The 14,721-nt window shown below is 29.7% G+C and overlaps 1 protein-coding gene across 12 annotated transcripts in view; it reads right to left on the bottom strand.

Annotated features, from left to right (window-relative positions):
- The window catches only part of ps (RNA-binding protein Nova-1-like protein passilla), a 154,649-nt gene that overhangs the window by 66,949 nt on the left and 72,979 nt on the right, over window positions 1–14,721 (bottom strand). Inside the window, exon 1 of one of the 12 annotated variants that reach the window (XM_075291384.1) lies at window positions 820–1,230. The exons of 9 other annotated variants lie outside the window; for them this stretch is intronic. In XM_075291384.1, coding sequence (XP_075147499.1) covers window positions 820–829 — 10 coding nt within the window. In that variant the 5' untranslated portion in view covers window positions 830–1,230. Of the gene's footprint in view, window positions 1–819; window positions 1,231–14,721 lie in introns of those variants that run through there. 2 more of the 12 variants (XM_075291387.1, XM_075291344.1) reach the window with 2 other exon arrangements.

Below are 14,721 nucleotides of genomic sequence, written 5' to 3'. Positions count from 1 at the left end.
GGGTCATACGAATGTTGTCGTTTTGTTTTCACCACCACCATCACGGTAAAGATACCCCAAACAAACACACACACATATATATATATATATGGCACAGCACTGAGAAACGTATTTTAAAGAATTCAAGGTTAGGTTCCCACTTATATGGCACAACTTGCTGTGTTGTCACATATAAAAACACAGCCAGTGTATATATGTGCTCGTAAATGTTTTTTTTTTTTGAATTGGGCTAAGGCAGAAAAAATTAAACGAATGGCAAAAACAATCCACAATCCAAATCTTTAGATAAAAGAAAATACCACTTTTCACCTTTGAAGTATGAAATTATTTCTCAAGTGAGGTCTTGTTTTTGTATAAATTATTCTTTATTATTTTGTTGCTTTAGTTTATATTTATATAAAAAAAAATTATGAATATTCTTGAGTTGTTATTTTACACGAGTTCATTTCGTTCACAAGGACAAACTATAGCAGCTTGTAATAGGCAAACACAGTGTTAAGGATGACAAATAGAGAGCCAAAGAGCAAGCGAAAGAGTAAAAAAAACGAAAAGAATATAAAATAGAGAGCACTTTAGATTTCTAAACAGATGTTGGTTGTGGTAATTGTAGTGTTATTTTTTTTTAATAATTTGTTGTTGTTGTTTTTGTTATTTCTTACTTAATATTATTCATAATTTACAAACTTCTTATATGTAATTTTTTCAAATATGCTTTATTTTATATATATTTTTTTTTTCTCTTAGAAGTTTCTATTTTCTTAAAATCATTTGTTGTTGTTTTAATTTTGTGGAGGGGTTTAGTTTTCAAAAAACACTTACACGTCCGCATTTTGTTTTAGTATTTCCGTTTCCGTGTTTTTCTTTAGATAGCTCGTGTAAAATAATTTTTCTTTGCTAGTTTTCGTTTTTATTGATTTTTCCAAGCAAATAAATTCCGTAGTTTTATTAAACTGTTTAATACCGCCGGATTTAAAGCTTTTTTTTTTTTGAGGGAAAAATCGAAATGTGATTTTTTCCAAGACAAGAGTCGACGCGTATCGAAACCGCACTGGCCAAAGGCAGACGAGCAGCAGCCTCAGCAGCGCAAAGAGTTAATGAATAACAAAACGAAAACAAACGAACGAACGAACAGTGGCGAGCGGACCGCCAACGTTATGGAGCTAATGTGGTGGCTGCTAAAGCTGCTGTGTTTGGTGCTCACATACTCGCGCCGCCGATGACTACGATGGCAAAAGGAGGAATATACGAATGAACGAACGAACGAACAAGTAGGCGAGCGAGCTAACATGCGACGACAACCAGCCTCAACAGCTAAAGAACAACAACAACAACAATATATTGAAATTAGCACTAGACTTCAAACCCATACACATTCATACACTAGGCCTCACACACTTACGCACCAATAGAAATATGGGTAATATTTGGAGCTGATAACAAACAAAACTCATTGGGCCAAACCAGAATAACAACAACAACTTCGATGGAAGTAATGACAAATGCCCAACAATAGGCCATACAAAAAACAAAACCAGCAAAAAACACCAAACACCTATCAAACCTTATCATCATACAAAGATGATATGACACAAGGCACTTGTACAAATACATATGGTCAAAATGTTGGGGAGAAATAAGCCAAACTCCCCATAGAACGAATAATAAAACAACCCAACACACACACACATACATACTTAAAGTCAAAAGAGCATGATTTCATAAGAGAAGAAGAATAGTATGCAGGAAATATAATACATCATCTATTAGCAAGAGTACGAAACAAAAACAAAAAAAGAAACGAAACGAAACGGAAAACCTCTCTTCACTCTGCTCCATTACAATTCTAAGCATCATTGTCATCATTCACAGTATGTTAGGTGTTTGAAGCTTACCCACTATACACACACAGTGGGTCGAAATGGTTTTGAATTAGTGAAAAACAGTGATGATGAGTAACAACATAATATTTAATATACTACTATAAGATCCATAAAGAAATTAATGTAAAAATGAGTAATCGACTACATTTTATAAATATACTTTGTATTTAAAAATTCGATTTTTCACCCAGAGAGGGAATATTGTACTCCCTCCCCCTCCAAAGTATGTTGCAATAGCATAATGTTATTCCGTCATGGGCAACATGTAACATGTTTGTCGCAACCTTACTTTGTATTACAAACGTCGATATGACACCGATTTCACAAAAATAAGAAAAATATTATTCAACAAATTGAAAAACATTTATCAGACATAATTAATTTTTTTTCACTCGTTAAAGAAAATTTCGTAGTTTGGAGAAAAAAAAAAATTGGAGCTAAAAATTGCAAAAATGTCTTTATCGCCATACGAAGTTGAAGATGGATTTGTGGTAAAATTTTCAAACTTTAAAAAAGTCTGAACTATTTTGTGGAAAATACGATTTTGGTAAATCTGTATACATCATTTGTGTATAATTATTCCCCTTTTTTTTTTGTTTTCAACCAACCAACCTATTATTCTCATGGCTAAAAAATGGGATTTATATGAGAAAAATCTACAGTGAGATATGGTATGTTTGGTTTACTATATGAAAATTATTTTACTATGTCCAAAATCTAGAATCCACACATTTCACCACTTAAAAAAATCTGCAACAACATATATCAAATTTTTAATTTTTTTTTTTTTCAATTATTGGTCTACTGTGTGGCACATACATATATGTATATGGGGTGTAAACAACATCAACTTAGAACACTCACTACATACACCAACAAACTACGAAAAAAAAGACAAACAAAAACAACATCATGGCTCCACAGTTAATAAATAAGAAAAACATGTGAAGTTGCCGCACATGACATAAATATTCACAGACACCTACCCGCAACGCACTCACAACTACTCCCTCGAACCATTTGAAAAAAAAAAACAAAAACGGCTCTCATCTTCGTAAATATCACAACGTAATGACGACCTAGTGAGCTCACACATGGCCACCATAACTCAAATGCCTCTTCACTTCACCAATGCAAAAAAGGCAAATAGTTAAATAACTTTAAAATACTGCAGTGGTATTGGTGTCAGTTGGTTTTGTTTTGGGGGAGACAACGAATGCATGAATATTCCAGCCTTTGGTCTCTCCAAAATAAAAACGAACTCACAAAAACGACAAATAAAAAAGTTTGCTCAGCAAAAACCAAAAACACTTATATTAGATAAGCTTTTAATGTTGCTTCCTAAAATACGAAGATAAACACGAATCACCACCACACATATGTGTGTCAAATGTTATTTTTCCCATTTGGGTTCTTGTTGTGGCTTCTTTTTCCTCTTCCACAGAGAGTTGGAATTCATTCATTTGCCAAAATGATTGAGAGCGTGTGTATGTGTATTTTTATATGTATTATGTAGGTGCTTTGGCAAGGAGTACGAACATTGTATTGAGGTGAGTTTCTATTGCTGTTGCTTCTTTGTATATGGTGTGCTGGGTATTTTTGTTTTCTGAGTAGTTGCTCTCTTTTTTATTAACTTTTGGAGATGTTTTTGTTTTGCGTATGGAATGCGGTTCGTAGTGTGAAGTTGAAGTTAGACATTAGCTTTGGTTATTTATTTAAAGAAGCTTTAACAGTGGCTCACAGCATTAAAATATAATTTATTTAAAATTATAAATTAAAAAAAAGCTATTTAATTAAAAAACAATGTAGACTAACAAGAGCAACAATTTTAGAAAATTGTATTATATTATTATTTCACAGAATTATTAAGTGAAATTCAATCTATTTTATTTTATTTTTTTGTTTAGTGTTACCAGAACTTCAATCAAATAGAAATTTTGAGCAAAATTTGTCATGAGAGAAATTGAACCAAGTAAACAATTGAAAAGTTTTTTGCTTTGTACATGTAATATTTACCTTTTAATACTGCCAGAAGCTTTTTATATTTAAAGTGTTAATATGAACAGTAATCATGGACTATAACTTACAAAAAAAAATATTAAAAACCTCAAATTGCATATATAATACCACACACCACTATATGAGGTCTTAGTGATTAGCATAAGAATTTTTCTAACATGAAATATATAATACGCACATGTTTGCTTTGCAAGAACGAGAGAGAGAGAGAGAGAAGAGTTCTCAAAAGATTTTACACTCAGAAAAACAAGAGAGCAAAGTAATATTTAGTAATTTTTTTTTTTGTTTCTTTTTTTAATTCAATTTCTATACAAAATTTTCTAAAAATGTTATTTCTATACAAAATTTTCTAAAAATGTTATTTCTATATAAAATTTTCTAAAAATGTTATTTCTAAATACATATTCTATATACAATTATTCCTATTTTATTTATATAGGAAATTTTCTCAAAATTTTATTTATATAGAAAATTTTCTTAAAATTTTATTTATATAAAAAATTTGGTCAAAATTTTATTTATATAGAAAATGTGGTCAAAATTTTATTTATATAGAAAATTTGGTCAAAATTTTATTTATATAGAACATTTGGTTGGAAGGGAATGTTTTACAAAATCTACCAAAACATCAAGAAATTGGGTTAGATTTTGTAAAACATTCCCTTCCAACCAAATTTTCTATATAAATAAAATTTTGACCAAATTTTCTATATAAATAAAACGTTGACCAAATTTTTTATATAAATAAAATTTTGACAAAATTTTCTATATAAATTTTCTATATAAATAACATTTTGACCAAATTTTCTATATAAATAAAATTTTAACCAAATTTTCTATATAAATAAAATGTTGACCAACTTTTTTATATAAATAAAATTTTGACCAAATTTTCTATATAAATAAAATTTTGACCAAATTTTTTATATAAATAAAATTTTAAGAAAATTTCCTATATAAATAAAATTTTGAGAGAATTTTTGAAAATATTTTGTATAAGAACAAACTTTTGAGAATGTTTTGTATATAGAATATGTATATAGAAATAACAATTTTAGAAAATTTTATATAGAAATTTCATTTTTAGAAAATTTTGTATAGAAATCAAATTTTTAGAAAATTTCATATAGAAATAGAATTAAAAAAAGAAACAAAAACAAAATAATATAGAAATGATAGTTTATATGGAAATAAAATTTTTAAAATATTTTGTGTAGAAAAGAAAAATTTTAGAAAATTTTGTATAGAAATTTTAATAAAATTTTGTATAGAAATTTTAATAAATTTTTTTATTCAAATAAAATGTTGACAAAATTTTCTAATGACCCCTCCTGTTGTTGTTTTTTGTTTTTAAGTTGGTAGATTTGTGGTTAAATTTTCTTCAAAGTAAACATGTAACATGATTGCTGCAACCATCTTATTTTCTCGGTCATTATGTGTCTGATTTCGACAAACATTTTATGATTGGCGAGAATATAATAATTTTGCTGTAAGAGCTACTCGTAATCCTTCTCTGCGTGTATATAACATATTCATATTGACTTTTTATTGAATTCCTTAATAATAAATATGTAATTCCTTTAAACGAAACTAAATATTTCCTAATATTAACGAAAATTTTTATTGTCCCACTCTTCAGGCGAAGTAAAAATGTTTAACGACAACGTATAAGTACGACAAAGTATAAATTTCTGCATAATTTCCTTTGAAAGTATAAACAAAAAAAAAACATTTTTCCTCTCCGTGTACTCCAACTCATAATGCCCAAGCCCGCCTTTAGACGGTCTTCATTTAATAAGGAAGCTTTTAGTAAAACACACCTTAAGACAACAAAAATGGGCAAAATAAAAAGAAAACTTAGTTAAAACTGTTCAAGAGGCTTTGCAGCATATATCGTATAAATTTTTTTATATAGTTTTCTTGCTTTCGTGTCGTTAACATTGAAAATTTAATCAGCTGGCAAAAAAATTGGGCCATTAGAGGGTTAATATTTGAAAATAGTATTTGAAATTAAAGCTTTATGTAAATATGTATGTATGTAGTGATAGAAAACAAAACTGTGCATATTTGAGCTTAACTCAAGAGTCAATATATTGTAGAGGATAGATATGGTGTGGTGAGTTGAGTTGTGGTAAGATAAACATGTTGGGGGAATATGTATTGTTGCCTTCATCATTTGTATTGGCCCCAATAAAATAGAAGTTGTGGTTTATAGTATTGCCTTTTATTTCATTTTAATGCTCAGTTATGTTGAGCATAAACACATTATATATGGGCAATTGCATAGAGGCTATTTCATGGAGAAAAAGAGAACAACGCTAATTAATAATTTCTCGCGAAATGAAATTGTAGTGCTACAAAATGTCGCTATGCTCTTAACGTTATTCCTTTAGTGAGAATCAGTAACTTATTCATGGTAATTGGCAACACCTTTTCACCTTTAAGGAGAATCATGGTAATTGGTAACACCCACGTCACCTTTAAAGCCTAGTACTAAGATCACGTTTTCGCACAAAAAACTGTTATACTCCATATAAAAACGTTAGTGCGGAATAAATGCTAAATCTTTGTTTTAAGTATTTTCAGACACATATTTATACAACCCTTTTGTCGCACGAAGAAGTAGGCAGGCATATTATTTCGCATAAATATGTTAACATCCCTGGGTTTGAGACCCTATTTACAGAGATAGATGAAGATATTCGTTTTTCGCAGAAACGAACTTAGTACTAAGCATAAGGTGAAACAGTAACTCATATAAGAAAAAACGCATATGAAAAACATTTTACTTATAAACAATATTTGCATAAAAAAAGAGTGTTTTTAAATTAATATTAAAAACACTCTTTTTTAATAATATTAAAAAAAAAATTATTATCTTCACATAGATAAGGCATGAATCTAACCTTCAAAACGCCCCTTAAAAAAACTGAAAAAAGTGATTTGTCTGGTCTAAACTGCTGTTATCTGTTTATTAAAATTTTAGACGGATATAAGAACATCTCATTTAAGGAAAAACTGATAGAAAAAGCCGAGATATTCTTATTTCTCTTGGAATGTGTCATATGTTTTGTTAAAAATATTTTTATAAATCCAATTGTTTATTTTCTCAAGACATGAGTTAAAACTGGAATGCCTCATACGATTTGTTAAATATTTATTTATAGGCACATGTGGTAAAACTACAAATAACAACAATGTTGTTGACTTTATGTTGTTGTTTCATCATTACTCTCATGTGTTTGTTGGTTTTTTGTTTCTCTGCCGGTGGTTAAATTCAAATTTGTATAAACATTACAAATCAGTTTTTTTTTATTTCGTTGCTTATTAGTAAATTAATCTATTTTATTATATTTTTTTTTTGGTTTATATTTCTTGTTGCCTTGACGTTGATATGCAATTTTCGTGGTTTCCCTCGTTCATATAAAATATGGGAACATTTTAATTACAGCGATTTGTTGTTGTTGTTGTTTTCATGGATTAAGAAAAACAATTTCATATTATGTCTATGATTGATGAACACTTGTATGCAAAGTGATGGATATTTGTTGAGAAATATTTTGTTTTTTTTTTTTTCTAAGTTTTTGGTTTGTGGTTGAAATTTTCTGGGGAAGAGATATGTAGCTGATTAGGAATAGTAAGCAATGTCGTTGAGCTACTGGTTTTACTTCTATTTTTTTTTTGTTTTAAAAAAACCACAATTATAAAATTATAGATTGGATATAAGAAAAATATTTCAAAGATAAATTTTATTGGCTACAATTTAATATTGTGGGAAATAAAAAAAAATATGAAGTAAAATAATTCGCCACCACAATAATACCAGCAAACATATTTATCTCATATTGGATGTATAACATCACGATAAGCCCCACTCCAAAAATCTGTATCCAGATATTTCTTAAATCTCCTGAAAAAAATTTTTGACCAGCAATCATTTTTATCTCATATTGGATGTATAACATCACGATAAGCCCCACTCCAAAAATCTATCTTCAGATATTACGAAAATCTCCTGAAAAAACGTTTGACACTCATTTTGGTGAAATATTTGCCTAGTGTAAGCTTACCCTTAGGTTAAATATATAAAAATAATCTGAATTGCCTTAAAAGCAGAGGCTTAATAGCCGAACCCTGGACTTTAAAAAAATATCAACAATAAGACCAAAAAATATCTTAAAAACCTTCCAGTATTTTTTTTTTTGTTTTCGAGAACGACCAGAATAAAGAGTAATAAGGAAAATTGGAACCAACATCTTTGCTATAACTAAACCTAGCAAGTCAAGGAGAAATCTATATTACATGAATATCAAGCACTAGTAATTAATTTGTCCTAATTGGTATGTAATGTCGTCGACAATAATGGCATTGCCAAACAACAACTAAAATAACGGTAGTAAAGGCATAGCACACAGTAAAGACTACCCCCACAAACTTACCCAACAACAATAAAGATTAACTAAAAGTGCAATTAGTCATAAAATGCTTTAAGGAAATGAGAGGAATGGAAGAAAAACTTGAGCAAAAAAAAACAACATTAAAGGCAAAACGAACGCTAGGAAAACAACCATGTGGAAATTGTAATTAACATAACGATGATGCTAGAAGAAATTAAGCTTCCTTTAAACACACATACGTAATACCCCCCAAATTCTCAACAACTCCCCATTGCTGATCAAGGGAGAGAGAGAGAGAGTGAAACAACGATTTTAAGTAAATGAGAAAAAGAGAGAAAAAATAATTACCGCTATTTTTCCCTTATTCTATTTTTTCTCATTTAGCCAAAGTTTTGACATCCAACAACTTCACAACGATGAAACTGATTACATTGCAATGTGACCTAAATTGATATGGAGCCAAAATAGAAAATATCAACAACAACAAAAAAGGCCTGAAATTCCAAAAAAAAAACACACACACACAATGACCTAAATAGAAGAAGACCTATGCATGTATACGACATTTTCGATATTATGCTGAAGTTTCCAACTACTTTGGAGAGAAAAAAAGGAAAATACTGAAAAACAAAAACAAAACAAATAAAATTTGTTATTGTGCCCATCGAAACTTTTGAACCGGAAGTTAATAAGAAAAAATACAAAATAAAATCAAGAAAACACAGAAGGATAGACAACTTGTAAACTAGATGGAGACAAAGTTTTTCTTTCCTTGTGAAGTAGAAAGAAAAATATAAAAAAGCTTTTCAAGAGCCTGAGAGGAAAAAATCCTTATAAAGATTGTTGACAAATATTGAAAGATATTTATTTGGTAGTTTTAGTCCTTTTGGACTTTACAAAGGCCAAGGCTTATTTACTTTAGTGGACTACTAAATAAAGAAAATTGAATACTTAGGGAAATTTAGTAATATTTCCAAAGTTCTAGAAACAAAGGTTAAATAAACAAAATTGCTTACAATGAAAAAATTGGCAACTGTCTTGTGTTCCGAATGCTGTATTTTCCCTATGACAAAAAATAATACTAACTTCTGGAGAATAATATATAAAATTGATTATTGTATATATAACGAAAGAACTATAAAGGTCTCTTTGAATCTTTTATGTTTAGAAAAAAAAATAAATCTCTTATTTAAAATAGTAAAACATCAAATTTACCATCTTGAAAATTTAAATTTTTGCTGATAGTGTAAATATAGTGTGGCAATTTTAAAGTTGCAAATTAATATAAATAATACGCCACCATATACTTATAAAGGGTGGTTAAATTGTAAGGGCCGATGTTGAATGTGAACCTCACCTAAACGCCAGGTTTATTTCCGAATTTTATTTGACATTTCTCTTTTTAAGACTTACTCAATTTGAACCATGGAGAGATACACAATCCAACAACGTGTTAAATGGTTCCAAGAAATGGCAACAATGGATGACATTTTCGAAGAAAATCATCTTCAGTGATGGGACACATTTTCACCTCAATAACACATTTTCGTCAATAAACAGAAGTGCCGCATTTAGGCGAATGAGAATCCAAGAGTGATTGTCGAAAAACCAATGCACCCACAAAGAGTGACTGTTTGGTGCGGTTTATGGGCTGGCGGCACCATCGAGCCGTATTTTTTTCAATATTAGGCCCGAAGTGGAAGATATGGATGTGGACGATATGTTGTTTCAGCAGGGCGGTACCACTTCCCACACAGCTAACGAAACAATGGCTCTTTTGCGCAACAAATTCAATGGCCAAGATCATGTGATTTGACACTGTTGGACTTTTTTCTTTGGGGTTATTTGAAAGAAAAGGTGTACGTCGATAAGCCAGCAACAATTCAAGAGCTAAAGGATGAGATAATTCGGCACATTAACGGCATAGAACCTCCATTATGCCTCAGCGTCACCGAAAATTTGGACCATCGGATGAAGGTGTGTCACCGAGGTCGCGGCGACCATTTGACCAATATTTTATTCCATACATAATTGAGTAATACCAATATATCATAATAAAATAAAATTACAATAATTTTCTAAATAGTTTGTGTTTTATTCAAAATCAACATCGGCCCTTGAAATTTTAACCACCCTTTATTAAAATACTACTACTATTCTATTTACATTAATCATACGGCACCAAGTTCAAACCAAATCCATTTGAACCTCCATTAGCCAATTCCAAAAATATTTCAGCCATTTCTAGAAATCAAAATAACTACTTTCTGCTGGTGAATGCATAGGTGTTCTTTAATGTTTTATATAAAAATATAAATCTTCCGTCTAAATTCTTAGTATTGTTTAATTTCAAATTTTGAATGTTTTATGAATAAAACAAAATCGCTTATTTTAAATCTTAAAAGGAAAAATTTACAATCTCGAAAATTTGAGATGCGCTCATAGCATGGCAATTTTGAAGTTGATAATTAATATGAATCATTCGACATTATGTTCATATATTGAAAATGGTAATACTCTTCCATTTACATTAATCATACGGCACCAAGTTCAAACCAAATCCATTTGAAACTCCATTAGCCAATTCCAAACATATTTCAGCCATTTCTAAAAATAAAAATAACTAATTACTGCTGCTGAATGCATAGGTGTTCTTTAATGTTTTAGAAAAAAAAAAATATAAATCTTCCGTCTAAATTCTTAGCATTGTTTAATTTCAAATTTTGAATGTTTTATGAATAAAACGAAATCGCTCATTTGAAATCTTAAAACGGCAAATTTACAATCTCGAAAATTTGAGATGCGCTCATAGCATGGCAATTTTGAAGTTGATAATTAATATGAATCATACGACATTATGTTCATATATTAAAAATGGTACTACTCTTCCATTTACATTAATCATACGGCACCAAGTTCAAACCAAATCCATTTGAAACTCCATTAGCCAATTCCAAAATATTTCAGCCATTTCTAGAAATAAAAATAACTACTTTCTGCTGCTGAATGCATAGGTGTTCTTTAATATTTTATATAAAAGTATAAATCTCCCGACTAAATTCCTAATTTTGTTTAATTTCAAATTTTGAATGTTTTATGAATAAAACGAAATCGCTCATTTGAAATCTTAAAACGGCAATTTTACAATCTCGACAATTTGAGATTTGGTCATAGCATGGCAATTTTGAAGTTCAAAATTAATATGAATCATACGACACATCGGTGTTCAATCCGAATTCATTTGAACCTCCATTAAAAAAAATATTTCAGTCATTTCTAGAAGTACCAATGACTACTTTTTGGAGATGAATAAAGAAAATTCATATGTGTTCCTTCATGTTTTATATAAATAAAAGTAATAAAGAAAATTTATAGGTGTTTTTTAATGTTTTATGTTATATATAAATAAAAAACATCCATCTCAATTCCTAATTTTGTTTAACTTAAAAATTTAATGTATAAACCAAATCGCAAATGTTCATTTCGATAATTAGAGATTTCGTTCACAGTCTACATATGACGTGGCAATTTTTAAGTTCATAATTAATATATATCATACGACACCATGTTCTTATATAAAAAAAGGTACTACTATTTTATTTACATTAATCATACGGCATGTGGTTTAATCCATTATGTTTAGAAATCATATGAATCCTTTTGACTCCCCATTAATCAATTCCCAAAAAAATATCTCAGTAATTTCAAGAAATAATAATGCCGGCATTCAGGAGCTTAATAAAGAAAATTTATAAATTTTTTGTAAAAATAAAAATCGTCCATCTCAATAATTTCAAGAAATAATAATGCCTGCATTCTGGAGGTTAACAAAGAAAATTTAAAGATTTTTTTGTTTAATATTTTATGTATAAATAAACATCGCCCATCTTAAATCTTAATTTTGTTTAATATAAGATTTGCAGATTTCCCATTTCGGAAATTTCAAAACCGTTTCTTTGTATATATTTCTGCTTACAAATAGGTCTCAAAAATTTAGAAATTTTAAAATAATATAAATCATACGACACTATGTTCTCATATTCAAATTAACACTACTATTTTTCATATATCATACGCCCCAGAGTCCCAAAAATTTTTGTTTTTAAAGTTGAGTTAAATCGATCATCTAAATCAATAATCATCTTCAAAAATATCTCAGCTATTTCTAGAAATAACTAAGACCGGTTTTAAAAAGTATGCTAATCATAGAACCTGTCGCTCCTACCATTTTGAAATTGAAATTTTTAAAGGAATTTCCAACAAAAATATTTTTTAAAATAAATGTCTTTCAGAAATTTTAGATACTCAAAAAAAAGTGAGTCCTCCAGGGCACTAAAGCCAAATTAACTCTATTTTAGTTCATGGAATAATTATGTTTTGAGAAAGTTTCCATGATTTAAATATTTTTTTTCTAATTTTACTTCACACTTTTCACTTTAAGTGAAAAAAATTAATTACCTTTAAAAAATTTGTCAAAAAATATTTAGATATTTTTGTGATATCGGCGTGTAATCGGCGTTTGTTATACAGTTTTTCTACAATTAACCAATTTTTTTCTTTCTGCACACAAAAAAAATATTTTTTGTCTTCAATTAGTTTTTAATTAAAATGTCCTCAATCACAGAAATGATAGTATCAATTAAAAAATTAATTAAAAGTCAATTAAAAAATTAATTGATACTATTGATTTTTGCTTGATTTAAAAAAAATTGTTGAATCAATAAAATTTTTAATTTAATACTTTTTAAAACTTAATTAAGACTTTAATTGGAAAAAATTGCGTGAAATTTTTTCTGTGTGATGGGTCCGCTGTTTTCTGAGTGTATATATAGCTGGTTGTCTATACGTCCGTCCGTTTGTCTGTCAGTCTATTTTCTGTTTGCGAGACGAAAGTTTCATTCTTCTTATTCCAAAAATTGGCAGATAAGAGGTTCTCTACAAAAGGATAAAGGCAATTAATCATACGCCATTGTGAACCCAAAAATTAATATGCATCATACGCCTAGACCCGCGTCTATGGTTCAAAAATCATACAATATAGCTTTACCCCTGTTCGCTCTTAAAGCCACATTTTGGTACATGACCCAAATTAAAATGTCTGAAAAAAACACCTTTTGTTTACTTAAAATGAATCTCAGTTCTTATCATCGAAATAACGTTTACTCTCCATTTGCAAGCCCATTATCCTTGATGGACTTTTTGACCTCAACGCATCAATGAGCCTTATTGTATAAGTTGGAACTATAGCCTAGAAACTTTATGCCTAGGATTTTCAAAAAAAAAAACACAAACCCCCCTACATAGCACACAGCTTCATACTAAATAACAGGAAAAAATCTCTTAAAGAGAAGAAGAACATTTTCCATCTTTGTTTTTTTTGCTGTTGCTGCGTTGTATTTTCTGTAGTTGCCATACACATTCACATTCAATGACGTTTTACCCCTCAAGGACATTCAGTGCAAAAGTGTATACAAAACATCTATAGAATATATAAATATTTTCCTATTTAAAAAAAAAAAAAAAACAACAACAACAAGAAATACCAAAGCAAAATGGAAAATTTTTCAAACGCACTCATTCTATGTTTCTGAGTATGAGTGTGAGCAAATGAGTGTGTGTATGTACGAACTCTTCTTGCCTTTCTGGATTTGAAGGGCCATTACAATTATTTTTTTACATGCCAGGGCCAACAAAAATTTTGCTACATTTTTGGTCAAGTGCTTATGCTGTCACATGTCGAATGAGACCAGGAAAAAAACAAACATGGGGAAATGAAAATTGAAAAAGCGCGTCGCTAAACGAAAAAATTTGCAGCCACCCGAAACTGGCTGCAGCATGTGTTTTTGCACAGAAACAACCGCTAACCTACAAAAATTCATGGTACTTCCCATATGGAAATGCTGCTATTGCAGCTGGCTTCTTTTCCTTTTTTAGGTAATGCTGCTGTTGTCTCTCGTTTTGATCCACAAAAGCAGGCTAGCGGTTATAGACACACACACACACACATATCTCTCCTCTATAATTCTTGGTTGCAATGCATTTTCAAGCAAGAAGACAATTTGCGCAGGACATTGAAATGTATTCTCTGGTGAGTACTCAATGAGAACAAATTCACCCAAATGTAGGCTATCAAGGAATTGAGAATTAAGAGATGGTAGAAAACAGAGAGAGAGAGTAAATTACAGAGAGCATGAATTTTAAAATTGCAGCTAACACAATTATTTCGGCTGATGATTCGTTTCGCCTCGTTTTTCTTTTCATTCCTTTTTTTGCTTTGGCTTCTACTTGTTTATTTTTCCTTTTGCTTTCATGTTTCATGTTCTGCGTGTTTTTTGCCGCCTCAGCCTGGCAGCAGTGAAAAATCTTGTGTAAATCCAAGTGAAAATACAACAGCAACAACAACAGCAATTTAGATTGGGGCAGAA

The sequence above is a fragment of the Haematobia irritans genome, chromosome 1 (assembly GCF_050003625.1).
Source record: "Haematobia irritans isolate KBUSLIRL chromosome 1, ASM5000362v1, whole genome shotgun sequence".
Lineage (NCBI taxonomy): Eukaryota > Metazoa > Arthropoda > Insecta > Diptera > Muscidae > Haematobia > Haematobia irritans.
Note: the sequence above shows the minus strand (reverse complement) of the source record. Positions and strands in the feature narration are given on the sequence as shown.